The sequence below is a fragment of the Oncorhynchus clarkii genome, chromosome 17, assembly GCF_045791955.1.
Source record: "Oncorhynchus clarkii lewisi isolate Uvic-CL-2024 chromosome 17, UVic_Ocla_1.0, whole genome shotgun sequence".
In the NCBI taxonomy this organism is placed as follows: Eukaryota; Metazoa; Chordata; class Actinopteri; order Salmoniformes; family Salmonidae; genus Oncorhynchus; species Oncorhynchus clarkii.
In genome coordinates this window covers 23,749,854-23,777,012 of record NC_092163.1, presented here as the reverse complement: position 1 = coordinate 23,777,012, position 27,159 = coordinate 23,749,854, and the positions used below count along the sequence as shown (strand labels likewise).

At 42.7% G+C, this 27,159-nt stretch overlaps 1 protein-coding gene and 1 long non-coding RNA gene across 4 annotated transcripts; one reads left to right on the top strand and one right to left on the bottom strand.

Annotated features, from left to right (window-relative positions):
- Positions 1–306: 306 nt before the first annotated feature.
- LOC139370560 (peroxisomal biogenesis factor 6) lies at positions 307–14,652 on the top strand. Its single transcript, XM_071110133.1, has 17 exons — positions 307–1,538; positions 1,848–2,017; positions 2,297–2,380; positions 2,615–2,717; positions 6,144–6,280; positions 6,691–6,802; positions 7,070–7,272; positions 9,037–9,223; positions 9,503–9,579; positions 9,794–9,926; positions 10,439–10,644; positions 11,084–11,145; positions 12,212–12,320; positions 12,799–12,915; positions 13,129–13,206; positions 13,399–13,538; positions 14,421–14,652. Exons 1-17 carry the CDS (start codon positions 324–326, stop codon positions 14,555–14,557), a joined length of 3,270 nt encoding a protein of 1,089 aa, XP_070966234.1. The 5' UTR covers positions 307–323; the 3' UTR covers positions 14,558–14,652.
- Positions 13,795–24,504, bottom strand: LOC139370566 (uncharacterized). 3 transcript variants are annotated; one of them, XR_011627144.1, is made up of 3 exons: positions 24,312–24,504; positions 19,047–19,194; positions 13,795–17,035 (listed from the first exon to the last, which is right to left on the bottom strand). It is a non-coding gene; the product is annotated as an uncharacterized lncRNA (long non-coding RNA). The 3 variants fall into 3 exon arrangements; XR_011627145.1 differs by lacking the exon at positions 24,312–24,504 and adding an exon at positions 22,799–22,878; XR_011627146.1 differs by lacking the exon at positions 24,312–24,504 and adding an exon at positions 22,749–22,821.
- Between the last annotated feature and the right edge of the window lie 2,655 nt (positions 24,505–27,159).

Below are 27,159 nucleotides of genomic sequence, written 5' to 3'. Positions count from 1 at the left end.
CCTTCTTTTCCCCACTAAAACTAAATGTGCAAGGTTGATTCATAGTCTTTGAGGTGACCAAGAAGACATTAGTGTATCCTTACAGGGTGAGAAGACAAAGTAGCCACCGGTCACCGACTGCTGTGAGCGTGCATTTTTCTTATTTCATTATTCAGAGATAGTTCATTTTTGTTATTTACGGATACTTTTTTTGTAGGTCTATAGATTGCAAAAGTAATTTTTGTATACAAGCATCAAAGGAACATCTCGGAAGGAGTTGTTTCACACGAAGTGCTTTCACTTCCGGACAAAATATTGCCCAATGCGCATGCGCTTTCCCCAACATGGCAGCTCAGGTAGAACTGTCATGTTTAGATACATTTCCAACGCACTTAAATCCTTTACACGTGCTTGTTATCAAGTCACAATTTAGATATGCGTTTCCAAGTTGCAATGAGCCTACTTCGACCCTTTTATTCACCTCACGGAAGCTTCAGACACTCGGGAAAACTGCCGTTTTGCTCTGCGCGCACTCAACAGAGGAGGCGTCAGGTTGTGGATCGGATGGAAACGACACAACTTTAAAACTGTACACAAGTAAGATCTTTCTCAAACACTATGGTCTCCAGGATGATATAAGGGGAGTTGTACGCTCACTGTCACCGTTTTCCCTTAGAAAAGTTGTTATAGGGGCACGAACAAGACAGAGTTTCAAGTGGGCAAACTCGGAAAAGTTTTCCAATGGACTTCTCGTACTGGCTTCGTGCCAAGGTCAACCACTATTGGCACGACAAGGGGACTCGCTATCACTTCCCTATCACCCTTTACTTGGAGATGATATATCTCAAGTGCAACACTCTCTGTTCGACTTAGTTGTGTTGGAGTGTACACCTATAACGCAGGGGATGATAACAATCAACACAACAGTGGTGGTCACCGACTGCAGAGACATTGCGCAACATGGTGCACTGGAGACCTCGAATGCTTTGGCTACTAGAAATTTGACCTCGCTATTTGTCTCTGATTTTGCACACTACGCGAATAGTCTTGGCGGGGGAAGCTCTTTACTTGACAACAGGCAAGTATTGGACTCGAGTTTATCCGCTTTTTTGCAAGCACTGGAGTGTAGGCTGGATGTCAGAATCGTGGATATTCGTCGCTTGTACCGTCAAGGGAGAATTGTACTAGTGGATAAGCGCGATGCTAAAATCGATTTAGACAGTACTGTTTTCGTAAGCAAACAGTTGCTGCTCAAACTCGGGTTATTCAACCGTGAGTGGGTAGTGGTGTCTAGGTTTAACTGCTCATCAGAAATGACAAAGACGTCCTACAGAGGCGAGTCCCTTCCAAGTCTCGGGCAAGCGGATGATAACGCACCTGGCAAAGAGCCATCTAAGGGCACCGAAATGGTCCACCTCGGCTCGGTTGTTGTGGCAGATTTCAGCAAGTGTGCAGAGTTGGACCTTCAAGACAACGTTGGCTTCATATCGCCGACTCATTGGTTCAACTTGTCGAACGGAGAGCCAGTGCCAGTCAGTAGCAGAGCTGTGAAAATAAAGGTGAGTAAATATTTGTACATATTTGTTCTTACATTTTAGTTGAAAGTTAAGTGTTGTGCGACGTCCTCCATGTCCATTTGCATGCAGGTTGTCATTGCAACTCAACTTTTTTTCTTCTTAGTTTATATTCAAATCAATTTGAATAGGTTAAAGGGAATGTTTAATATGAAAGGGATGTGCATGCACATATACGCCAATTCTCAAATCCTGGAACATCCAAGCTACTGACAATTTGGGACACAGATTTGTCTTCATATAATAATGATCATAATGCTGAATTATTTGCTCCATTTCTTTGAATTATCTCAGAGATGGAACCGGGTCGTTTCTCAGTCAGGTCTTCAGCTTTCTGAGAGCCTCTCTCGATCAGCATCACCGCTGTTAGCCAAAGAACTCCACATTGATGCTGTCATCTCCCCAGAATACAGTTCTCATGGTCCCTTTGACAGTATCCTCTGTGAGCACTTTACCATACCAAGGTTAGTGAAATACTCTGCCCTTCTATCTGTACTAATTCTAAAAATGTTTTGTATTAATTAGTAACCTAACAGAAGCGAATGGGTTGACATTGGGGAGGGACTACATTTTCCGTTGGTTGCAAAATATTTTTCTATTTTGTGCACTAATGAATGCGTCTCTGGTCTTGGTTTGTGCTTCATTCTGTTGCTGTTTTGTTGTGTCTTCCCTGTAGGATTTGTTTTGCACGCACCGTGCTGTATTTGACCTTTTATCTTTGACCTTTGTTTCTTCTCTCCCAGACTTGTGCAGCTGGGTGGTGTTTTGGGCATCCCATCTGAAGGGCATCCTGAAGTCTTGGAGAGCAACTCTGAGGGAATCACAAGGTCCACACGTCAAGCAGACTAATGCTTACACTTATTTATCCATTTACCCTCAGGAACAACCGATGGAGGTTGACCACAATGATTTAACAAATGTTTCTCCTATACTACTACTATAGTGTGTCAGATAAAATGGCGTGCCACCATATCTTACTGCTTTAAAAGTCAAATCAACATGAGCACATGATTGGGTATTCAATGACACTTTTCTTACTTCGAACTCTGAACTTTCGTTAGGTGGCCGGTTGTGTATTTCAAAGTGAAAAAGGTTTGTGGCTCTACAGAGGAGGAAGACCAAGGTCCTTACCTTGCAGACACTGTCCACACATCTCTATACATGGTACGTTTCAACTTTTTACATAAAATGTCACATCAATAGCCAGATTCAGACAGTTTTAAGACTGCATGCATAAAGTGAACATTCAATACTACTTATGTCTTGCTCTTTTGAGTAGTGAAGTATGTATTTCAATAGGCCTACGCTTGGAACTAGGCTAGTGCAAGGCCCCTAAAATGTTGAGATACCCCTACCTGAGGTTTAACAAAACACGACCATGTTTTCACATATCTTTAAGTTAAGTTCTCCCATATATGAAATGGGATGTGCATGTAAAAATGTACAAATACATTATTGTAAAAATACATTACTGCAAAAGTGTTTAAATTTGATAGATATTGTGACACCCCTTAACTCAAAAGTGCAGAGTAATGCCCGGCTGGAGGGGCGTGGGTCACGTAAGCTCATGCAACCCAATATTGCAAACTCTGATATTGCTAAAATCGTAAATACAAGTAGTCAGCTGTCTGCCCTACATACACAAACAAACAGCATTAGGATGTCTTAATGCATCTTTGAAATATAGAGCTGTAAACACACAGATACAATAGTCGGAAATATCAACTATGAATAGTTATAAATGTAAACTTCACTTTTTGGTAGCTATTCAATAGACAACTTTCCAAGTTAAATTTGTTCTCATTCAGTGCTGTATGGTCCTGCCTGACAAAAATCCATACAGTTACATGTATTTTGATGTTCTGGCTATTGTAATTGTATATGTTTATTTATTTATTTCGGCCCTTGAGCAAGGCAGTTAACCCCCAACAACAACTGCTCCCCGGGCGCCGATGACATGGATATTGATTAAGGCATCCCCTCGCACCTCTCTGATTCAGACGGGTTGGGTTAAATACCGAAGACACATTTAGGTTGAATGCATTGTTGTGCAATTGACTAGGTATACCCCTTTCTCCTTCACTACATATGCACACTGTAGTGTAACTGCAAGCACGCGACAACTGTAATACAACAGTCAGCTACTCTAGTAGTGTATGTATAGCCTTTTCCCCATTTAAACTAAGTGTGCAAGGTTGATTCATAGTCTTTGAGGTGACCAAGACATGAGTGTATCCTTACAGAGTGAGAAGACAAAGTAGCCAGTGGTGGTTGTAGTTCTGGGGCCTGACCTGTAGCCAGTGGTGGTTGTAGTTCTGGGGCCTGACCTGTAGCCAGTGGTGGTTGTAGTTCTGGGCCCTGACCTGTAGCCAGTGGTGGTTGTAGTTCTAGGCCCTGACCAGTAGCCAGTGGTGGTTGTAGTTCTGGGCCCTGACCTGTAGCCAGTGGTGGTTGTAGTTCTGGGGCCTGACCTGTAGCCAGTGGTGGTTGTAGTTTTGGGTCCTGATCAGCTTGCACAGCTAACTGGTCATTCTTGTCAAGCTGCAGCGACAAGAGCAGTCTCCTTCCTGTATGACTGGTGGGGTATTGGGGCTGTGGGGTGATCAGTATTGTCAGTCAGCAGATGCAGCTTGCATACCAAAGAAACCTATTGACTAAGTGGAATGTTGTCCCAGCCTGAATGATGCTTGGGATACTGGTTGGTTGTAAGGAGAGTCTGTGAAACGGCTGTCACAAACATACTATTTTTTATATATTGAATGTGGTAAAAAGTCCTGCAGGTCATGCCCTACATATTTCTTTATATTCCTTTGGAAGTCAGTTAGGATGGTAATTTGTCCGATATTAACTGTGGGAGGTTGGCATTGATAACAGAGGGGTATGCCCAGCAGGAGATGTGGAGTGTGAAAGAACCTGTGAGGGTGACCTCAGGTTATGTAGAGGTTAGCTAGTGTAACTAGGTCATAGACTGTGATTAAGAAGCATTGGTTTTGAGGGACAGCACAGTTCCACACACATACATTTGAAGATGATCCCTGGGATTTGATGGACAGTAAAAGGGTTGCAGAGGAGCATGAAAGCTAATTCTTGTGAGTCCAGTTCAGATTGGTAGCAAAATGGGTACATATGAGGGCAATGCACACCAGCATTTTCCAGATGGTATTTTGGCTGTGAATGGCCTGATGTGCGGCAGTACAGTTCCATGGTGTCTCTAGTAGTGCCTGAGGGAAGGACTGATGCTGGAGTGGGCTTATCAAGGACTGTTCTGGGAGATTCAAGATGGTATTGACATTGGAGAGGTTCAATTGCTATGACATGTGAAGGCCCACAAAGTTGATGGCATTTCTTGTCAATGAGTGTCAGGTTGTGTTGGTTCATTGTAGTGAACACCAGCCTTACGCGCTTGTCATGTGTGGTTGCATTCTCTTCATACACCATAGCTGTCACTAAGTCAATATATACAGCAACTCCAGGGCAGACTGCCAGTATGGTGGGCATGTTTGTCTGGAAGAAGCAATGTGCCAGCTCAACCTGAACAGGATAAAAGCCACCGGAACATTGTGCATCACAAATGCAGTAAGCCAGCGGGAGGCCATGTTTGATTCAGGCAGACAAATTGCACTAGCAATGAATCAAAGCTCACTTCTAAATGTATAAGTAGGTGACTTAAGAGCCCAATCCTGGAGTGGCATGTTATACCACAGTGGGGGGGGGGGAAGTTGTAGAGCTAGGGACTGAGTGTCAGAACCCAGGGATGGATTATATTTTTGTTGGAGCCTCCCGGTTGTCTCATTGATCGTTAAAGAGGCTTGTGACTTGGAATACTTGGGGCTGCCATGCCATGCAGTCTGCTGCCATTTTATATATCCAGACAAGGATGTTTGAGTGTATATGGTGGGCATATTGGATTTATAACATAGGTGAAGTACACACAAATAGTCTTGAGTACAGTGCAGCATAGTACACAAATCACAAAAATGTATCTCTTAAAACGTGAACTTATACAGGTGATTAAACCACCATTTAATGGAAATGTGCCAGCCATATTGGATTTTGGACACAATGTTGGATTTGGAGTCTAGGCCCCCCCCAACGTAATTGCGACAGTAGGGGCTAAACAAATCCAATCCACAGAGGAACCTTTGACTGAAAAAATGACAGTTTTCAGTGTCTGCGATACAACCATCCATTTCAATAATGGGAGATATGGAAAAGCACGGTTCTGTTTGTTATACCTTGGGCAAGGGTATCTCAAAAGCTAAAGCCCTTTTTGAGGATTGTCTACGAGCTTAAAAGAAGAGATGTCACAAACATCAAAGTAAACATGACTAGACCCCTTACAAGTTTGGAGACTACATCGCATTTGCTAGCAGAGACATTTGCGTTGGCTAATTTAATGATAAGTAAGGTCATTTCACCCCACTGTTTGCCAAGATGATTAGCTCGTCAGCTAAAATTGTTTACAGTTATTTAGCAACCGCTCCTACACTCTTTTGCTGCTTTAAACACCTGTTTCAAAATTATGAGGTTTCTCCAGTTTACTTTTTGCAACTGACACAGACCTTCCATGCATATTACTTGTCCTTTTAGGGCGGCTCCACCAATAGCCTGGCTCCCTGTTCCCTTGTTGGCGAGGAGCCTTCCCTCTGGACTAGCCTGTCTCCCCCTGGGCTCTCCAGCACCGTGGACCAATTCTCCACTATCATCCAGCCCCACATGAATGAAAGGTCAGTGTTAACTCAGCAGGATGACATCATTTTACACAACTGGGCTGTATTCATTAGTGCAAAAGGTTTTGCGATTTAAAACGCTTTGCAACAGAAACGAGAGTTTCTTATCGGACATCTTATTGGAAGGTCAGGTAGTCCTTCCCCGTTTTCTATTTGGTGTCTAGTAAATGCGGTCCTGGGCATCTTCCCGAAAACAGACACGAACATAAATGCAATTCAAATCATCCCGGTTACCATTATTGGCTTGTATATGTCAGCTGATACCGCAGACCCAGGGCAACACGGTAAACAATATGTAAAGTGTAAGTGAACAAGATTTAGTCATAGACAATGTATGTAGAATAACTGTTATCCCCACTCCTTTGTATCACTATGCTGACTTTTTTTGTATCAACTTATTTTTGAAGCTCTGCTGCTCTGATGAGCGGCTGCACCATCCTCCTCCTGGGACCGAGTGGCAGTGGAAAATTCACCTCTGTCAGAGCTGCATGCCGTAGACTCCATCTGCACTTAGTGAAGGTACCCTTCAGAATCACACAACTGGCTTATTACAATATTGAATTAAAATACTAATGTACATGTATTAGTTTTTATGAGGTTACTCGCTCTATAGCCATTAGAATTGAGGTAGTAATATGAATCATTTCATGTGGAAAACTCAGTCCATAAGCAGATCAAATCTAAGGCTATCCTCACACTTAGTTAAGGGACTTAACTTTAGTCTTAAGTTGCTTACGTCAAATGTTTGGAAATGTTCAAAAGTTTCCTCTCTCTGCCCCTGTGCAGGTGGACTGCGTGACCCTCTGCGCCGACACAGCCGCCTCCTGTGAGGCGAAGATGAAGTCTGTCTTCCAGCGAGCTGAGGCCCACCGGCCGTGCATCCTGCTGCTCAGGAACCTGCAGTTGCTGGGCCAGCCCAGGGATGGCGCCGAGGAGGATGCCAGGGTCATAGCCGCCCTGTGCCAGTTCATTGCCCACGCCCCTGCCAGGTAGCCCATCCATCTTAACATCTTAACCAAGGCTAGAATTCAGTCGATCCCGGTCATAGCTATGTTTATGCAGTGCCTTTGTTACTACTACTGTAAGCTTCTGCCTGTGCGCGCGTGTGCACACACAAAGATGGCGCTGACGGAGATGGCAGAATCGCGACTAGCTCTTAGAAAACTTTGCAGTATTTCGTTTTTTTACATTATTATATCAGGAAAAGTTTTGTCATTACATACAGCCGGGAAGAACTATTGGATATTAGAGTGGCGGTAACTCCCCAGAACTGCCAGGATTACGACTTCCCTGGAGCAGATCCTTTGTTCACTCTCCCCAGAGCAATTTAACTTATTCCAGAGGCCGACCCAAAAATATCGGCGGCTGAGGAGAGGCACTCGAGGCGGCCTGCTGGTTCGACTTAGGAGGCTCGCACACCACCCACCACTTCCGAGTTAATTAGTCGCTAATGTTCAGTCTTTGGATAACAAAGTTGATGCGCTTAGAGCAAGGATTTATTTCCAGAGAGACATCGTGGCCTATAACATATTTTGTTTCACAGAAACATGGCTCTCTTGGGATACTCTGTCGGAGTCGGTGAAGCCAGCAGAATTCTCAGTACATCGTGCAGACAGGAATAAATATCTCTCCAGGAAGCAGAAGGGCGGAGGGGTGTGTTTCATCATTAACGATTCATGGTGTAATTCTAGGAACGTACAGGAACTCAAGTCATTTTGTTCACCCGACCTAGAATACCTCACAATTAAATGCCGACCATATTATCTCCTAAGAGAATTCTCCTCCGTCATCGCCACGGCCGTTTACATCCCACCTCAAGCCGAAACCTCGACGGCCCTCAAGAACTTCACTGGGATTCATGCAAACTGGAAACCACATATCCTGAGGCTGCAGTCATTGTAGCTGGGGATTTTAACAAAGCAAATCTGATGATTAGGCTGCGGAAGTTCTATCAACATATTGACTGTCCTACTCGCGCTACTAAGGCTCTCGACCATTGCTATTCAAACTTCCGGAATGCTTACAAGGCCCTCCCCCGCCCTCCTTTCGGCAAATCTGAGCAAGACTCCATCTTGCTCCTCTCGTCCTATAGGCAGGAACTCAAACAGGAAGTGCCCGTGCTTCGTACTATTCAATGCTGGTCTGACCAATCGGAATCCACACTTCAGGATTGTTTTGATCACGTGGACTGGGATATGTTCCAGGTAGCTTGCGAAAATAACCTAGACGCATACACAAATATGGTGACTAAGTTCAATAGGAAGTGTATAGGCGATGTAGTACCCGCTGTGACTATTAAGACCTACCCTAACCAGAAACCGTGGATAGAAAGGTAGAATTTGCTCGAGACTGAAAGCGCAAACCACCGCATTTAACCAGGGCAAGGTGACTGGTAATATGGCAGAATATAAACAGTGTAGTTATTCAATCCGCATAAGCATTTCGCTACACCCGCAATAACATTAGCTAATCATGTGTATGTGACCCATAAAACTTTATTCGACCACACTACTTATTCTGATTACTGGAAGCATCTACATGGTGATAATAGTATTTGTTTTTTGTTGTCAGATAAATGGGACCTACTGCGTAAATAACGCAATGTGAATTCAGTTGAATTGAGCCACCGGACCTTATTGCAACAACAAGAAACAAAACGTTACTTTTAGTATCATTGAATGAAGGCAAAGAAGGAACGGCTACGTCTATAACCTCAGTCACTCTCTCCCCCTCTCTTTCCCCCTCCCCCTTAGCGTGGTCGTGGTGGCGGCGGTGAGTAAACCCCGGGAGCTGTCGTCTGACGTGATGGCAGCCTTTATCCACCAGGTGTCGATAGAGAGCCCCAGTGAGGAGCAGCGCCGGGCCATGCTGGCCAGCCTCAGCGAAGGCATGCCCCTGGGAAGGGACGTCAACCTGGCCAGGCTGGCCAAGCACACTGCGGTGAGATCCATAGCATGGTTTTATCCATTATATTCATACTTCATAGACACCAGCCCAATTTGGATTCTCCCCAATATTTCTGTTTACTTGTTCACATCCCCCTTCAAGGATTTAAAAGGCACCAGATTGGTTTAAAGACCAATTGAGAATCTATGGAAGTGAGTTTGGTTTTGTGGAAGACACATTCGGAAGGACCATGACTTTTGATGATCCTTCTAACACCTCCCCCTCTATCCTCTTTTTATATTTTTCTCTATACCTCCCTCTCTCGACTCACAGGGCTTTTTATTGGGGGACCTCAGTGCACTGCTGACTCAGGCTGGTAAATCTGCCCACGCAAGGATACTCCAATCCTGGTGAGTCGTACACCTGCAATTGCTCTCCTCTTCCCCACTGAATATCCGCTGAACTCCAGCAACTATGCACAATGTGTTGTACTTGTTATGTTGTATAATTGTGTCCTAATCCTTGTGATTCTCTGTTGGCTGCATATTACTACTTTAAAAAATGAATTATTTCAAAAGGACATCATACCACTACAGAATGACTGAGGCAGGCATTTGTGTTCAGTTTCCCAGAGGGGGCCAGTGTGCAGGAGGAAGAGGACCTCTGTGCCTGTGGGGTAACCGTCCTGGCCCAGGACTTCACCAATGCCTTGGAGACCCTCCAAGACGCCCACTCTCAGGCCATCGGAGCCCCGAAGGTACACCCCGAAAATGGGGCGCACGACTATATCTCAAATGATCTAAATAATCGTCCCCTTCCTTGCCTCCTCTCCTACATTGCATTGGCCTGAAAGAACTGACCAGGTGAAAGCCAGTCTAATGATGACCTTCCACCATATTGTTTTCCAGTCAGTGCAGATAAAGGACAGATAAGGAGACAATATTTTTGTTTTAGATTTTGTTTTGTTTAGCAGTTTAGATGAAACCCATGTCTCTGTTACGATTCTCTACCCTTCCCTTCACTCGTTCATTCCCCCTCATGCATTTAAAAGTCATTTGATTTGTTACAAGCATGGCTCGAGGGAGTTTCCCACATATTCCTCATACCAGTCCATTCCTTTTAAATCAATGAGTGGAAGTGTACGAGTGCACACTTCACGAGATGGGTAGAGAATTAGACTGTAGCCCATGTTTCACTGGCTCAGAGGAGACTACTGACACTGATCAACTGTGTATGGTGGAGAAGTGTAACGCGTGTGTGTGTGGTCAGATCCCCAGTGTGCGCTGGCAGGACGTTGGTGGCCTGCAGCAGGTGAAGCGGGAGATCCTGGACACGGTGCAGCTGCCCCTGGAGAGGCCCGAGCTGCTGTCCCTGGGCCTGCGCCGCGCCGGCCTGCTCCTCTACGGGCCTCCCGGCACAGGCAAGACCCTGCTGGCCAAGGCTGTGGCTACAGAGTGCTCCATGACCTTCCTCAGGTAGGAGACAACCAGAGGAGACTGGATGACTGGGTCAAGTTCAGTAGGGCACACTGTAGTGAAACAGTTGCAACGGGAAAAAAGTGTTTCTTATTGGACAGGTTCAGATAGCACCTCCCTGTTTTCACGCAACGTTTTCTCCCAACTGTACATGACCTTGGTGTCAGGGGGAAAAAAGGGATGAGAAAGCTGGAGAAATGTCACGGAATGTTGCAGATACATTTCTTATATAGAGCCAACATTCCCTATTCTAAGTGATGGAGAAGTGTCTGTTCTACATAATAGATTTCTATCCGATTGTTCTGTAATGTTGCACCCCCCTGAGCCTGGACACCGGGTAATGAGCATGGTGAATAAGCAAATAATCCATATTTGTTCCACACATTCAGCTGAATGATTGTGCTTGAATCCTGATGGCTTTGTCTTCCTCTTCGTTTAGTGTCAAAGGCCCGGAACTCATCAACATGTACGTGGGTCAAAGCGAGGAGAACGTGAGAGAGGGTGAGTGTAGTAGTGGAGTTAGATGGCTGTTTGTTCAACTCCCCTGGGCCCGGCACATGGCTTGCCAGTAAGGTTTCGTCACACTGCGTTGCACGCGCTTATCAACTCTAAATCGGGCCCTAGTTGAATACATGCAATCAACTGTAAGTGCAGTTTACACCTCTCTGTAAAACCCCGATGAAGGTCTATTGACCGACACTTCCCTGTGAGATCAAACAAATTGTTTGCAGAGGATCCAAGCTCACTACTACTTTTGTACTGCCTTATGCTTGTTTTTCTTCATGCTCCTGTTGCATTGTCTGAAAACAGCCTAATGAAGGCAAGAGGTCAAGTCTAAATATACACATTTATACTACCGTTCAAAAGTTTGGGGTCACTTAGAAATGTCCTTGTTTTTTAAAGAAAAGCACTTTTTTTTTTTTTGTCCATTAAAATAACATAACATTTATTGGAAATACAGTGTAGACATTGTTAATGTTGTAAATGACTATTGTAGCTGGAAACTGTTTAGAAAAGGCCCATTTATCAGCAACCATCACTCTTGTGTTCCAATGGCACGATGTGTTAGCTAATCCAAGTTTATCATTTTAAAAGGCTAATTGATCATTAGAAAACCCTTTTGCAATTATGTTAGCACAGTTGAAAACTGTTGTCCTGATTAAAGAAGCAATAAAATTGGCCTTTAGACTAGTTGAGTATCTGGAGCTTCAGAATTTGTGGGTTCGATTACAGGCTCAAAATGTCCAGAAACAAATACCTTCCTTCTGAAACTCATCAGTCTATTCTTGTTCTATATTCCATTCAAGATATATTCCATTCAAATTGTAGCCGTTTCCAGCTACAATAGTCATTTACAACATTAACAATTTCTACACTGTATTTCTGATCATTTTGATGTTATTTTAATGGACAACAAATGTGCTTTTTTTTTCAAAAACAAGGGCATTTCTAAGTGACCCCAAACTTTTAAACGGTAGTCTACATTTTGTGAGAGCCAATGCCCTATGATGTGACTGTCCTGTACATATGATTTCCAATAAAATGGTTCTTCCTCTCTCTCGTTCAGTTTTCTCCAAAGCTCAAGCGGCGGCCCCTTGTATCATCTTCTTTGACGAGCTGGACTCTCTAGCGCCCAACAGAGGGCGCAGTGGAGACTCTGGTGGAGTCATGGACAGGTGGGTGGGATTGATTTTTGGACAATACACCACTGAAAATGATCATTATGATTTAAAAAAAAAAAAACATTTCGGCAAAGCGGTTAGATCATGTCATAAAATATTATGCAACAAACACAGGTTATTTTGGAGCTCCAGAGTCGCCCTACATTTTCCGTAGGTGAAACTGGACTTTTTTACATGAAATTTTTCTCAATGAGGCCAATGAAAGTGTGTGGATATTGAATAATCTTACTACTGAAACACTGTCATTTTGTGGAGCGTTAAAATATCATGAAGGTGTTTTGCGTGTTCAGAAGATCAGTGACTGTCTTTTCTTGTAAAACTCTGCTTCCCTCTATTTATATAGGATCAGTTTACCCTCCCCAAATTCTGACCTTAATTGTTTGGGGGAAACAACCGAAAACTCATCATAGCTCAGTGCCTAAGGACAACTTCATCCTCTTCCTTGTTTGAACCTGATCTCTGTTAATTCTAGGGTGGTCTCTCAGCTCCTGGCTGAGCTTGACGGACTTCACTCCTCTGGGGACGTGTTTGTGATTGGAGCCACCAACCGGCCAGACCTGCTCGATCAATCATTGCTCAGACCTGGCAGGTGAGATTCAAATGACGGTTTGTCTAGTCAATCAGTGTGGGTCTCCTCACAAAGCAAATGTCTATGTAGTATACGCCTACAGGCATGTACCTTCTGAAAAAGTCATATTTTTAGATGTTGGATGGGTCTGTACTTTATTGTTCTAAAAGCCTTTTTTTTTTTTTGTCTTTTCCATTGTTTTTGACCTTATGGTTTCCTCTGCTGCTTTTTCAGGTTTGACAAATTGGTGTATGTTGGGATCAATGAAGACAAAGAGTCTCAGCTGCAAGTTCTGAAGGCCATAGTCAGAAAGTATGTGTGTCCTGCCTGATTATCATTTATTGTCAAACGTGAACAGCAAAAAGCTGGTAAAAAGTACTGGTGTTTTTTTGTTCAATAGTTATCCTCGCAGAATCAAGGTTAAAGTGCAGAAGTGTGTTTCAAACATGGTGTTTGTGCTGTATGTGAATTGCTATGTGTTTCTGTGTGTTTCTGTCCTCTCAGGTTCAAGGTGGACCCCAGCGTCAGTCTCCAGGATATAGTGGAACGCTGCCCTCCTCAGCTCACAGGGGCGGACATGTATGCTCTCTGCTCCGACGCCATGATGTCTGCCATTAAGAGGAAGATTGCACGTGTCACCGACGGTACGTTTGGCCCTCACAAATGGAGACATGTACATTTTCCTTGTAAAGTTCGGTTAAAAATCCTCCTTCAGGTGTAAAAACAATTTTTTTAGCTTAAATACAGGAATTTGAAAGCCTGAAACAGAAGCATGGAAAACTGTGATGTATGATTGCCTTGACTGTTCACACGAGTGGGCTAAACAAACGGTCAAATCATTTGAAAATACAACAGTTCCACTTTTAATATTTAAATGTAAATAGAATGGCGAATCTTCAATGGTATCTTTATCTTGTCCATTTATTAAAAAACATCGTTTTGGCGTTTTTAAAATCAAATCCATGTGGACAATCTATCCAAATAATGTGCCTATAAAATCCATAGTCTCATTGCTGTAAACCCATTTTGTTTATCAGCTGAATTCTTGCGTTTGTCTTATCCCTACAAACTCCTCGTATCATGTACTGTAGAAACAAATCATAATATGAATGCATCTTATTTTGGCAACACGTGGACGGACACATTACGAGATCAGAGTCATGTTCAGAAGTTTTTACTACAGTGCAAAATTTGTGGCAATTGTTTCTATGAATTTTTCATTCCACAAAAACTTAAACCATTATAAATTATGTATTGGAAAATATATAAAATACCATTCTTTCATATCATCCTTTCTAAATACCAATGTCATATCTACTGTTAATAGTATTTTAAGAGGTGACCGTCTCAGTTCCTAGAGCCCTATGGCAACCTCAAGCGTTAGTAACAAGTGCAATAGGGACTTATTTATCTCTTTCACACTCTCCTTTCTCTCCACAACCCCCTTCTACTCTGCTATATTCTCTACCCCCTTTGTATTGTTTCCACTGCCCCTCCTTTTCTCTCTCGCCCTCTTTCACTCTCAGGTCTGGACACCGAGGATACTCCTCTCATACTCTCTGCCGAAGACTTTAACCAAGCATTGGATTGCCTCAAACCGTCCGTCTCTGAACAAGAGCTGCTCAAATATAAACTCATTCAGCAGAAACTCACTGCAAAATAACCAAGCCACCCAAGCCTAGTGCCGCCCAGTTTTGGAGCTAAGCTATTCTCTTCTGCATGCACTACGTTACCCCAAATCCTCTACCACAAGCGTGTATTCCTCAAGTGTTGGCTCTGCAAAAAAACTGTGGTTGTGAAATTCTCTTCCTTTTCTCTGCACTAATGAGTGAATGAGCAGTGTCATTTAGGCCAAGGGACCAAACTAGTACACAACCTAATTAATGCAAAATATTGTAAGTGGACCACATTTGTACAGTTTGCAATTTGCAAAATCAATCTGAACAGTCAACGTAAGGTTTGTGCTGTATATTTGTAACCACTAGTTTCTGAATTGATCTTAACTGAGCTTGAATTGATCTTAACTCAGTGTTAATGGCAGCAACAAATGCATATGAACGTTGTTCAAATGAAAACTAGTATATCCATGTCCCAACTTTACTCCTAGGAGGGCCATCACTTTCCTATATTCTCAGTGACACTAATGCTGCTGTTCTGTTTAGTTTCTCTATTCTCACTGGAGTTACTAGCCATATGTTGTCCAATTGAATTCCATTAATTGAAAAGTTGACTCAACTTTGAGTCTTGCATTTCAACAGGATGTTCCAAATCCGAGTGGTTTATTATTCCGATGCTTCCCCAACCTGAACTATTTTGAATGCTGGTTTCTTTTACAAGCCATCCTTTCAGAGACTTGTTTGAGCAACAAAAGACCCAGCCAAGCCATCAAACAGTTTAAATAAAAACAATGAATGTAATGAGTTGATGGAAAACCAGATACTCAAGTTCTCCTAGACCAAGTTTTGGGTAACACTGGTTGATGCTGAGTTTCCCCTTCCACCCTGTAGATCATTTGCATAAAATAAATTCAGTAATACAAAATTCACTATTATGAAACATTTTAAAAACATGAATCACTTAAGTACAGTTTAGAACAAATACACATTGAAACAAAGCTACCGCATGAATCCATGAGAATGTATCCGGTCGCACTTTATATTAAGTTGGCAATTTATTGTTTTAAGAAATAATTTGTTACAGCATGAGTGTAAATATGAGTAACAAAGCTGATGTTCCTCTGAGTGACGTATTGTTGGAGGAATTTCAATGTGTATGCTTCAAACCAGAGCTTGAACTAGAGTTTAGTAATTATCTACGTTAATTTGGACTATTCCAATTTTGAAGATTGAAGATTGTATAACGGAAGTGAATGTATTTACATGTGAAATGGGACAACTTAGTATAAAGTGTAACCATGAAAAATGAGTAATTTATCATATTCAAAGATTGCTATCAATGTGAAAAACGATACTTATATTTTTGTATGGTGAGACATTGTGCTTCCCATCTCATGGTAGCAAAAATGACAATAGGATTACAAAAGTAAGACAAACGAATCTATAAATAGTTAATTGTGTTAACTATAACTTTCAAATGGTGCAAACTTTTTTTGCTAGCGAGGTTAAGTGTTTGTAATTTATGATCTGATTTAAAAAAAAAGGTGTATTACTTGGGTTGGTAAAATAAACTTTACCAAAATATTAACTTGCTTTACTTGAAACCTTGCCAATACACTGCAGTGTCATGATATTTTAAGTGCTTTGTTATTTCATGATACCTGATTTGTGAAAGCTTGCCATTCACCTAAATACAATAGGCAATATTAGATAATGTAGTAAAAAAAATAAACAAAATGTTATTTGCCAATCAGATGTTGTCTTGTCCATGGCACTGTAAAAATAGGCTTTATGATTTGAGTGTAAAAGTGTTGCCTAGAATTGTTACCTATTTGTAAAGGAATACAAGCATTTCGCCACATCTGCAAAGTATGTGACCAATACAATTTGATGAGATTTTTGAATGTTTACCTCAAACACCTTCTCGCTCTGTTTTTCCCCTTTCAAGTCACTTGGATGGTTTATGTAAAATAAGGAAAAATGATGGGTCAGATTGTTAATGGCGACTCTTTCATTGGCCCAGAGTTGCATTAATTGTGTGTACCTACTGTGGTTTAGATATTTGCACCTGCTAGCCATGGAGAGGCACTATTTTCTTATTCACCCACTCAAACACAATTTTGCTTATGTGAAACAACAAATCATTCTCTGACTGGAAAATATATAGCCTAAGAACACAGCGATAGTTAGTTCTGTTAAACTAAATGTATGCCACTGGATGTAAATAATGTACAAGTCACACTCATTGTACTATAATGAACCATAACAAATTTGGATTTGAAGAGATATACAAATGGGTGTGTAGGAGAAGATCTCGATTTAATCAGGGGGTCTAGATCTCTGTTGCAGATCCCTTGTTTTCACAAAAGACGGTAAACCTCTCTGTTTGCTTTGGCTTTTAGTTCGTTGCTTCGACAAAGATTCGAAACGTAGTTCTTCCATGTCTTCGTCTTTCATATCCAACTCCGGTGAGGAGATCCTCTTTGCCAAGACCTCAAGTGAAATGTGGCATTCGATTGCAGGTTCTATAAGACAAAGAACATGTGTTTTTCAATTTGATCATCATTTGTATTTTGACAAATGAACTGATTAATTGCTATAACAGGCCTATATAGTTCAATATTCATTTAGGTATGGCAACAATAATATATCAAGATAATGGGGAGAAAAAAAAACAAAGGACACACTTTGGTTACTTAGGCAATATGCTAACTGCTTCCAATGGGAAATGATGATTACAGAGGCAAGATGCCCACTAGGAAACGGGCCAGATCATTAGCATGCCACTAGCATCGGAGTTTATGCTGCTGGTGGGAATTTAGTTCTTAAGATGTTGATTGATCCTGTATGTTAGATCTTATTGCCAACCAGAAGTCGGACCATGTAGGTTGAGGGGGTGCTGACCTTTTTGAAGCCTTCAAATTGATTTACTTAACTACTGCACCCCATCTTCACTATGCAAGTGCATGTAGTGTTATCCTATCCTAGAGACTATGGCTGTATTCAGAATTACATAGAATGTTTAGCTGCAGTGTACGAAGTATGTATGTTTAAGTATGGTTGACAGACCAGGATGTCATACAACATTTTCCCCAAAATTGAATAACAGCAAGGAATGTCTGATTTTATATAAGAATTGCAGCTCTCAAAATTAGATATATTTTCTACCACTGAGGTCGCACAGATGAGTACAGTACCAGAGACTCTAGCAGCAGAGGGCACACATCAGGAGTACAAGATGAATATGGGGATCTATGGAGTTTCTCCAATAGAAGTAAGCGCTTACAAAGTTAAGTAAAAATGTTTACGGCAACCGGGGCTCAAATGTAGATATAACACTGTAACAATGTTTAGATTTAGCCATGAATCGGTCTATGAGATCACTGTACACTGTCACAGGAGTGTTTATTTCTATCCCAGAAGGCATTAATAGAGGAAGGAGTTGTGGCTAACACCAAAGATATGCCCCTATTTGTCTCAGATCTGATTGACATATTTAGCAGCCAACACTTATCCTTAATGAGTGATGCGATAGTATTCTGATGTTTGAAATCAAACTGTCATGAGAATGGGAAGCTAGCTGTAGCCCAAGCTAGCCTACTAGCAAGGTACTAGATATAACTCTACAGAGTTACTACAGAGATAACTCTACAGTAAAATGACAATATTCTTGTCAAGAGTTTGGGACCTCTAGGTGTTGGATTAACATTATCATTTGCAATCCCGCCCAGAATACCTGCCCATATTCACTACCGGATGTAGTATGTTTAGTACAATGTTGCATGCTCATGTATTTAGCAAGTAGTTCCCCATTCTGAACATAGCCTATGGTCATGTGGAGGGCCGTTTGGCATATTAGTTAATTACAGTAAACTGTGGTCTGTCGTTGGGGTATGATTGGAACCTCTGCTGGGTAGTCATTCTACTGGATTTTGAGGACAGGAAAGTGTGCTGTGCACAATTGCTCTTGAGTTCTTCCTCTTTTCTTGACTGGCTTTTGAAACCCGACAAGTCGGTATCACAGAACTCTAATTATTAAGCCGAATATTAACCATCAACTTTAGTGTACAGTTAATATTTTATCCAGTTACACTTTACATCAACAGGTATAACACATTATGCAAAACTTCTCAGAAGCATGTTTTGGCCTCCTTATGTCTTATATAATCTAGTAATGATCCTGACTACGTTTTGTCACTTGAAGATTTGATTAGACATATTGCAAGCCTTATAATACGACATCTCAAAGGCTCCCTACATGCTGATAAGTTATAAAGAATTTTCACTGTCGGCTTTAAACAAAGTGTTACTGTTTATCCCTTTACAGTAGCATTATTCATTTATGATTAGAATGTACTGTTTCTATTAAGTGTTGGAAGACCACACACAACACACACTCATTTCCTTAGACCAATAACTGTTCCTCAATCTCAACTGTTGGGGTTGGGTATCTCTTGTGACGGGTATAGCTATTTAAGAATCATCCGTTTTGAGGGGAGGGAGTTTATTCTTACATGCAACACTAGCCATATTTACCGCTTACGTGGCCTTTGCTACTTTTGTGCGCTTCATCCTTTTCCTCCGCATGAGGGTCACCTGAGGCCTTTTCAACCCCGCGATGAGCAACAGCAGTCTGGGCCGGGACTTGGTGAGCCAGCTTCTCAGTAGCGTCCCCTTGGGAAACCTGGGGGAATGGTAACAGCTTAATCCACTAGTTTATACAGCACCATTTATATAAGCACGGTGTACATTTTATATGACCGCTAACTTGACTGTTACTGACTGACTGACTATCTGCACAAGAGGTTGTCCATTGTTTTAGTAAATATATATGAAGGCGAGGAAAAATAATCTCATACAGTCATGCATGTAATTTCCCTTGGAAGCTTGTGTCTGTTACTGGTTCCACATTTAACATGGAACGAGATGGTCAATACTTTTAGGCATGAGGCTTGGAGGTGAAATACTTGTTTTCTTTCTTTTAGGCAGTATTGACCAAGATAATTGCACAGATGAAATACGCAATCATTCATAAGTACAGACATCAATAATAACTTGGACCCAATTTGGCAATCAAATACGATATTTACTTAATCGTTCATCCCGAGTAAAGGCCCTGCTGCCAGTTAATGGATTTGAAATTACCATTATTGGATCTCCTTTCACATAATCATATTGCTGTCCTGAAAACGTACTAATGTACAGGATAAGTAACACCACTTTGTCAATTACCTGAAGCCCTTCAGGTGAGACTATACAGCAAGCAGCTAACTTGCAATTTGATCAAGATCTGATCTCAAGCTAAGTATAATGTTAGTGTGATTTAACTACACTGCTCAAAAAAATAAAGGGAACACTTAAACAACACAATGTAACTCCAAGTCAATCACACTTCTGTGAAATCAAACTGTCCAAGCTGAACTGAAGCAACACTGATTGACAATACATTTCACATGCTGTTGTGCAAATGGAGTAGACAACAGGTGGAAATTATAGGCAATTAGCAAGACACCCCCAATAAAGGAGTGGTTCTGCAGGTGGGGACCACAGACCACTTATCAGTTCCTATGCTTCCTGGCTGATGTTTTGGTCAATTTTGAATGCTGGCGGTGCTTTCGCTCTAGTGGTAGCATGAGACGGAGTCTATAACCCACTCAAGTGGCTCAGGTAGTGCAGCTCATCCAGGATGGTACATCAATGCGAGCTGTGGCAAGAAGGTTTGCTGTGTCTGTCAGCGTAGTGTCCAGAGCATGGAGGCGCTACCAGGAGACAGGCCAGTACATCAGGAGACGTGGAGGAGGCCGTAGGAGGGCAACAACCCAGCAGCAGGACCGCTACCTCTGCCTTTGTGCAAGGAGGAGCACTGCCAGAGCCCTGCAAAATGACCTCCAGCAGGCCACAAATGTGCATGTGTCTGCTCAAACGGTCAGAAACAGACTCCATGAGGGTGGTATGAGGGCCCGACATCGACAGGTGGGGGTTGTGCTTACAGCCCAACACCGTACAGGACGTTTGGCATTTGCCAGAGAACACCAAGATTGGCAAATTCGCCACTGGCGCCCTGTGCTCTTCACAGATGAAAGCAGGTTCACACTGAGCACATGTGACAGACGTGACAGTCTGGAGACGCCATGGAGAACGTTCTGCTGCCTGCAACATCCTCCAGCATGACCGGTTTGGCGGTGGGTCAGTCATGGTGTGGTGTGGCATTTCTTTGGGGGGCCGCACAGCCCTCCATGTGCTCGCCAGAGGTAGCCTGACTGCCATTAGGTACCGAGATGAGATCCTCAGACCCCTTGTGAGACCATATGCTGGTGCGGTTGGCCCTGGGTTCCTCCTAATGCAAGACAATGCTAGACCTCCTGTGGCTGGAGTGTTTCAGCAGTTCCTGCAAGAGGAAGGCATTGATGCTATGGACTGGCCCGCCCATTCCCCAGACCTGAATCCAATTGAGCACATCTGGGACATCATGTCTCGCTCCATCCACCAACGCCACGTTGCACCACAGACTGTCCAGGAGTTGGCGGATGCTTTAGTCCAGGTCTGGGAGGAGATCCCTCAGGAGACCATCCGCCACCTCATCAGGAGCATGCCCAGGCGTTGTAGGGAGGTCATACAGGCACGTGGAGGCCACACACACTACTGAGCCTCATTTTGACTTGTTTTAAGGACATTACATCAAAGTTGGATCAGCCTGTAGTGTGGTTTTCCGCCCAGCAAGGAAGAAGCCACTGCTCCAAAACCGCCATAAAAAAGCCAGACCAAGGTTTGCAATTGTACATGGGAACAAAGATCGTACTTTTTGGAGAAATGTCCTCTGGCGAGATGAAACAAAAATAGAACTGTTTGGCCATAAGGACCATTGTTATGTTTGGAGGAAAAAGGGGGATGCTTGCAAGCCGAAGAACACCATGCCAACCGTGAAGCACGGGGGTGGCAGCATCATGTTGTGGGGGTTCTTTGCTGCAGGAGGGACTGGTGCACATCACAAAATAGATGGCATCATGAGGAGGAATATTATGTGGATATATTGAAGCAACATCTCAAGACATCAGTCAGGAAATTAAAGCTTGGTCGCAAATGGATGTTCCAATTGGACAATGACCCCAAGAACACTTCCAAAGTTGTGGCAAAACAGCTTAAGGACAACAAAGTCAAGGCATTGGAGTGGCCATCACAAAGCCCTGACATCAAATCCTGTAGAAAAGTTGTGGGCAGAACTGAAAAAGCGTGTGCAAGCAAGGAGGCCTACAAACCTGACTCAGTTACAGCAGCTCTGTCAGGAGGAATGGGCCAAAATTCACCCAACTTATTGTGGGACGCTTGTGGAAGGCTACCCGAAACGTTTGACCCAAGTTAAGCAATTTAAAGGCAATGCTACCAAATACAAATTGAGTGTATGTAAACTTCTGACCCACTGGGAATGTGATGAAAGAAATAAAAGCTGAAAATTAAAATAAAGTGGTGATCCTAACTGACCTAAGACGGGGAATTTAACTAGGATGAAATGTCAGTAATTGTGAAACTGAGTTGAAATGTATTTGGCTACGGTGTATGTAAACTTCCGACTTGTGTGTGTGTGTGTGTGTGTGTGTGTGTGTGTGTGTGTGTGTGTGTATTACCTCAAGGTATTTGCTTAGGCTGCAAAGTTTGGGTGTCCCTTGCCCAATTCTGTGTTGTACTTGTTTTTCGTTGCCCCCAATTAACTTGTTTTTGCATGTGAATATGCAAAGAACATGCTAAAAACAATGTGGCTGACAACCTGAACTTTTGATCTTTTATGTGACCAACACTCTTGGGTTTACCGTAAAGTTATGGACTGCCAATGCGCACACATCAATCTCATCTCCTCTGATACCTATATCACCAGCCTTTTTTCTATATGAATTTTAGACTAATGCAATATTCTTACCTTGCTTATCCTTAAAGCATGCACAGTTTAAACACCTGAATACTTGGAGGAAACAATTTGTTACTATGGTTGCTGACAAGGGCACACAGCCACACGCTACTGAAAGACCCGTACATGCACGTTCTGCATGTATCTTAAAAAATGTATGGCGGCCATTTCCACCCTAACCTATATGGCGTCAAACTACTGAATAAACTTCATCCACTTTGTTGCACACTCTGTTGCATGAGGATATCTCGAACGACAACTAGGCCGGGACAATGGATTACACTAACAGAAATAGCTTTGAATCACACCTAATCAAATGGCATCTAAATTGCACTCACTTGTGGCAGGCTTCCATAAAGTAAACCTGAAAAAGAAACCAGAACAGTACCTCAACCAGTAACAGTCCTCACCGAAGCACCATAGCTACCTTCTTACACCGAGCTCACATGCTTTGCTATTGCACAGCGGCAGACGTGTGAGCAGTCTGCACCACGGGTGTGCCTTTTAGCCCTTACATATGTCTGACCCCTCGCAGCCCCACCGAGTTCTGACTGCTGAGCACGATGGAAAATATAAAACCTTCAATTGTCTGACTTTTGCTGGTCGTGCGCGGCTAAACTGGCCAGAGAGAAATCTAGCAATGTTTAGATGTGGTATGGCCTTGCTGAAGCCATTGTTGTTCCTCCGTGGGCTTGGTGTTAAATGTACCGAGGGCAACATTGTTTGTTCAGTGCATCCATCCCCGCTCCCTCTTCCCCCTCACCATTGCCACTTTTCATTAGCTTTATGGAAAGAGGTCGGGATAGAATTCCCCTTTCTCTGTCCTCTCAAGTGGTACAAGGTTAGAAGTGGGATGTCTTCAATTCAAAATGAGTTGTTTAATTTTGTACGTTAATCAATGTTCTAAAGCTTTAGGAGCCTCTTCAGATATCATGTTTGATTGAAGCCTAGTTGTGAACCCTCTGAATTGTGCTTGACCTCTTGCTGACCTCTTCATGACATCTAGGTTAAAGTAAGTGTGGTCGTTTTCAAGTAGTTGTTCAATAAATGTCATAGTCCTTGCTCATAGTGTCGGAAATCCGAAACATTTCACCAAGTGCTAAAAAAAAATCATCTTCCATTCATTTCTTCACTTAGAACATTTCTTGTTGATAATGGATATTTCCACACCCTTGTATTTCCACATTATACATCCATGTTGTCCTTTTCTGCTCTGATAGTGCACCCTCTCAACTTGCGAGAGTGAGGAGATTGCTATTATGCAGTTTACAATTCCAGCCCCCAACCTGAGAGCTGAAATCTTGCCATTTTGTTACTGACCAGTCACCTGAGTCAGTTAAGCAAGATAACAGACATCATTCTCTCCTGTCTGTCCTGTAGCAACTAGCAAGAGGAGCTCACTCTTAGTGTCTGTGCAAATCTTAAAGCATTTGCCTAATCACCAACCAGGCATACACTGTCACTCTTAGCAAATGTTCTTCAATAGCATTACAAATGTTCCTCATTGGTAGCTAAAGATTCCAAACACTGATAAGAGTTAAAATATAGTTCTAGCTCTAAAATATTCATTGAGAATAACTTTTCAAAGTAGAACATACCGTAGGAGTCTGTGTTTGGCATGAAAACTACCAAGATACCACAATTACTTTCTTACAAGTTATTAGCACTTGCCTTAAATACATCAGGAGTTGAGAGGTTCTTACTCCTGAGCAATAGTTAAGAGTTCAAGTATTATAAATGGAGGTGAGGAACTCCAATTGCTGCCATTAGTATATCCACACCCAAGCTACCCCTCTTTAAAGCCACACAGTCAACTTCAACTCTTCTTTAGGCACACCACTTACAGTACTCGCCTAAAGTATCTACCTCTGGAGGAATAACAAACGGAAAGCAGTCCTTACCAATTGACCCCACACATTTGTTAGGTTATGCCCCCCGCGTCCCTGCAAAGGCACATATATGATCCTGATCGTTTTTTTTTTCTTTCACACTAGAAGGTTCAACCAGGATGCAAAAACAAATCGGCTAAATAATAGGAGGCCATGAAGTCCACGGGGGAGGCAGGGAGGGGGGTTTAAAAAGGAGGGTCCACTCAGCAATTCTCACTGCAAACCGCAACGGATGATCCTGGCCAGCCAGCCAATCAGGGGGTTGACTTGCCCCGTTGCCATGACATCCGGCACTTGACCAATATAAAAAACACAACCATTGGACAATGTAGAAAGAGGTCAGCCAAACTGTCATGTCCCCACAAGAAGTGGGCACATAGATGATCCAACTAACTTAAGTTCACTTACATCCCAGTCTTTGCTTTTCTGGTGGAAGAATATCTGCCTATTAATTTCCATTACCTTTTATTATGCTGTGCTTTGCACTCTCACTACAGTCTTTTACCCGGGGGAAATATTTGACTAAAATGTGCTCTACTGGCTCAAAAGCGACACAACTTAAACAGACCCAGCATATTTAGATCCCACCATGCTCAGAAATGTATCCTTTTCCAATCATACACTCACTATCAGCTATGAAACCTGTGGTTAGTACACCTTGTGCATTTTGTAATAGAAGCAGCTTTAATTGTAGTGGCTACATAGTGCTCTCTAGATGGAGCTGTGGCTTCAGCCAATACTTAATGAGATGCAGGAAATGTGTCCTCACCCCATGCAGGAGTGGGAGGAGCAGGACTGTAATGGTATGCTTAGTTTCCAGTCTGCACAGCTCAGGATAGCCCCCCTGTTTGGGCACTGCAAAGATTGCTGAAGAAGAAAAAGGGGGAGGAGGAGGGTAGAAAGCCTGGCACTGCATTGCAGATCATCAAATGAGAGGGAGGGAGAGCTGGGATTTCCAGAGGGATGCTGTGTGATTCCCTGTTGTAAGTCTGCAGAATATCAAATATGCCAGGCTAATGGCTCCTCTTACTCACTGCAGTTTAGTGTGTTAGGGTATGAATTTCAATTGGTCTTAATATTACAATTAATGTAATTTTATAATGATTTGTAGTAATATTTTATTGAATAATTTCCCCTCAATTATCCAGAGTAATTACCCTGATTTCTAATGGAACCTTGACTGCTTGGTTGCTTGAGAACCATACATTCTGATCATTACCATATACTCTTCACACCTGGTTAAGTATAGTGTGAAGCCTTTATACAGTTCATTCGGGAAAGTATTCAGACCCCTTAACTTTCCACATTTTATGTTACAGCCTTATTCTAAAATGTCTAAATAAAAAAACGTATTTAAATAAGTATTCAGATCCTTTGCTATGAGATTCAAAATTGAGCTCAGGTGCATTTTCTTTCCATTAATCATCCTTGGGATGTTTCGTCAACTTGATTGGAGTCCACCTGTGGTAAATTCAATTGATTGGACATGATTTGGAAAGGTACACACCTGTCTATATAAGGTCCCACAGTTGACAGTGCATATCAGAGCAAAAACCAAGCCATGAGGTCGAAGGAATTGTCCGTAGAGCTCCGCAACAGGATTGTGTCGAGGCACAGATCTGGGGAAGAGTACCAAAAAATGTCTGCAGCATTGAAGGTCCCCAAAAACACAGTGGCCTCCATCATTCTTAAATGGAAGAAGTTTGGAACCACCAAGACTCATCCTAGAGCTGGCTGCCTGGCCAAACTGAGTAATCGGGGGAGAAGGGCGTTGGTCAGGGAGGTGACCAAGAACCCGATGGTCACTCTGACGGAGCTCCAGAGTTCCTCTGTGGAGATGAGGGAACCTTCCAGAAGGAAAACCATCTCTGAAGCACTCCAATCAGGCCTTTATGGTAGAGTGGCCAGACGGAAGCCACTCCTCAGTAAAAGGCACATGACCGCCCGCTTGGGAGTTTTCCAAAAGGCACCTAAAGGACTCTCAGACAATGAGAAACAAGATGCTCTGGTCTGATGAAACCAAGCTTGAACTCTTTGGCCTGAATGCCAAGCGTCACGTCTGGAGGAAACCTGGCACCATCCCTATTGTGAAGAATGGTGGTGGTGGTGGCAGCATCATGCTGTGGGGATGTTTTTCAGCAGCAGGAACTGGGAGACTTGTCAAGATGAACAGAGCAAAGTACTGAGAGATCCTCGATGAAACCCTGCTTCAGAGCGCTCAGACCTCAAACTGGGGCGGCGGTTCACCTTCCAACAGGACACCGACCCGAAACACACAGCCAATACAATGCAGGAGGGCCTTCGGGACAAGTCACTAAATGTCCTTGAGGGGCCCAGCCAGAGCCCGGACTTGAACCCGATCAAACGTCTCTGGAGAGACCTGAAAATCGCTGTGCAGCGACGCTCCCCATCCAACCTGACAGAGCTTGAGAGGATCTGCAGAGAAGAATGGGAGAAACTCCCCAAATACAGGTGTGCCAAGGTTGTAGAGTCATACCCAAGAACACTCAAGGCTGTAATCCCTGCCAAAGATGCTTCAACCTAGTACTGAGTAAAGGGTCTGAGTACTTATGTTAATGTGATATTTCCAAAATGTCTAAACTGTTTTTGCTTTGCCATTATGAGGTATTGTGTGTAGATTGATTGAATACATTTAAAGAAAAATATAAATTTTAGCATAAGGCTGTAACGTAACAAAATGTGGGAAAGTCCAGGGGTCTGAATACTTTCTGAATGCACTGTGTAGTGTAGGTTTGTTACTTATGCTCTGCTGTTGTAGTTGAATGTCTGAGATTAATCAAGTATCTGATGTAGAGTGCCCAAAGACTAGAGTAACTCTACAGATCTAATCAGATTAGAG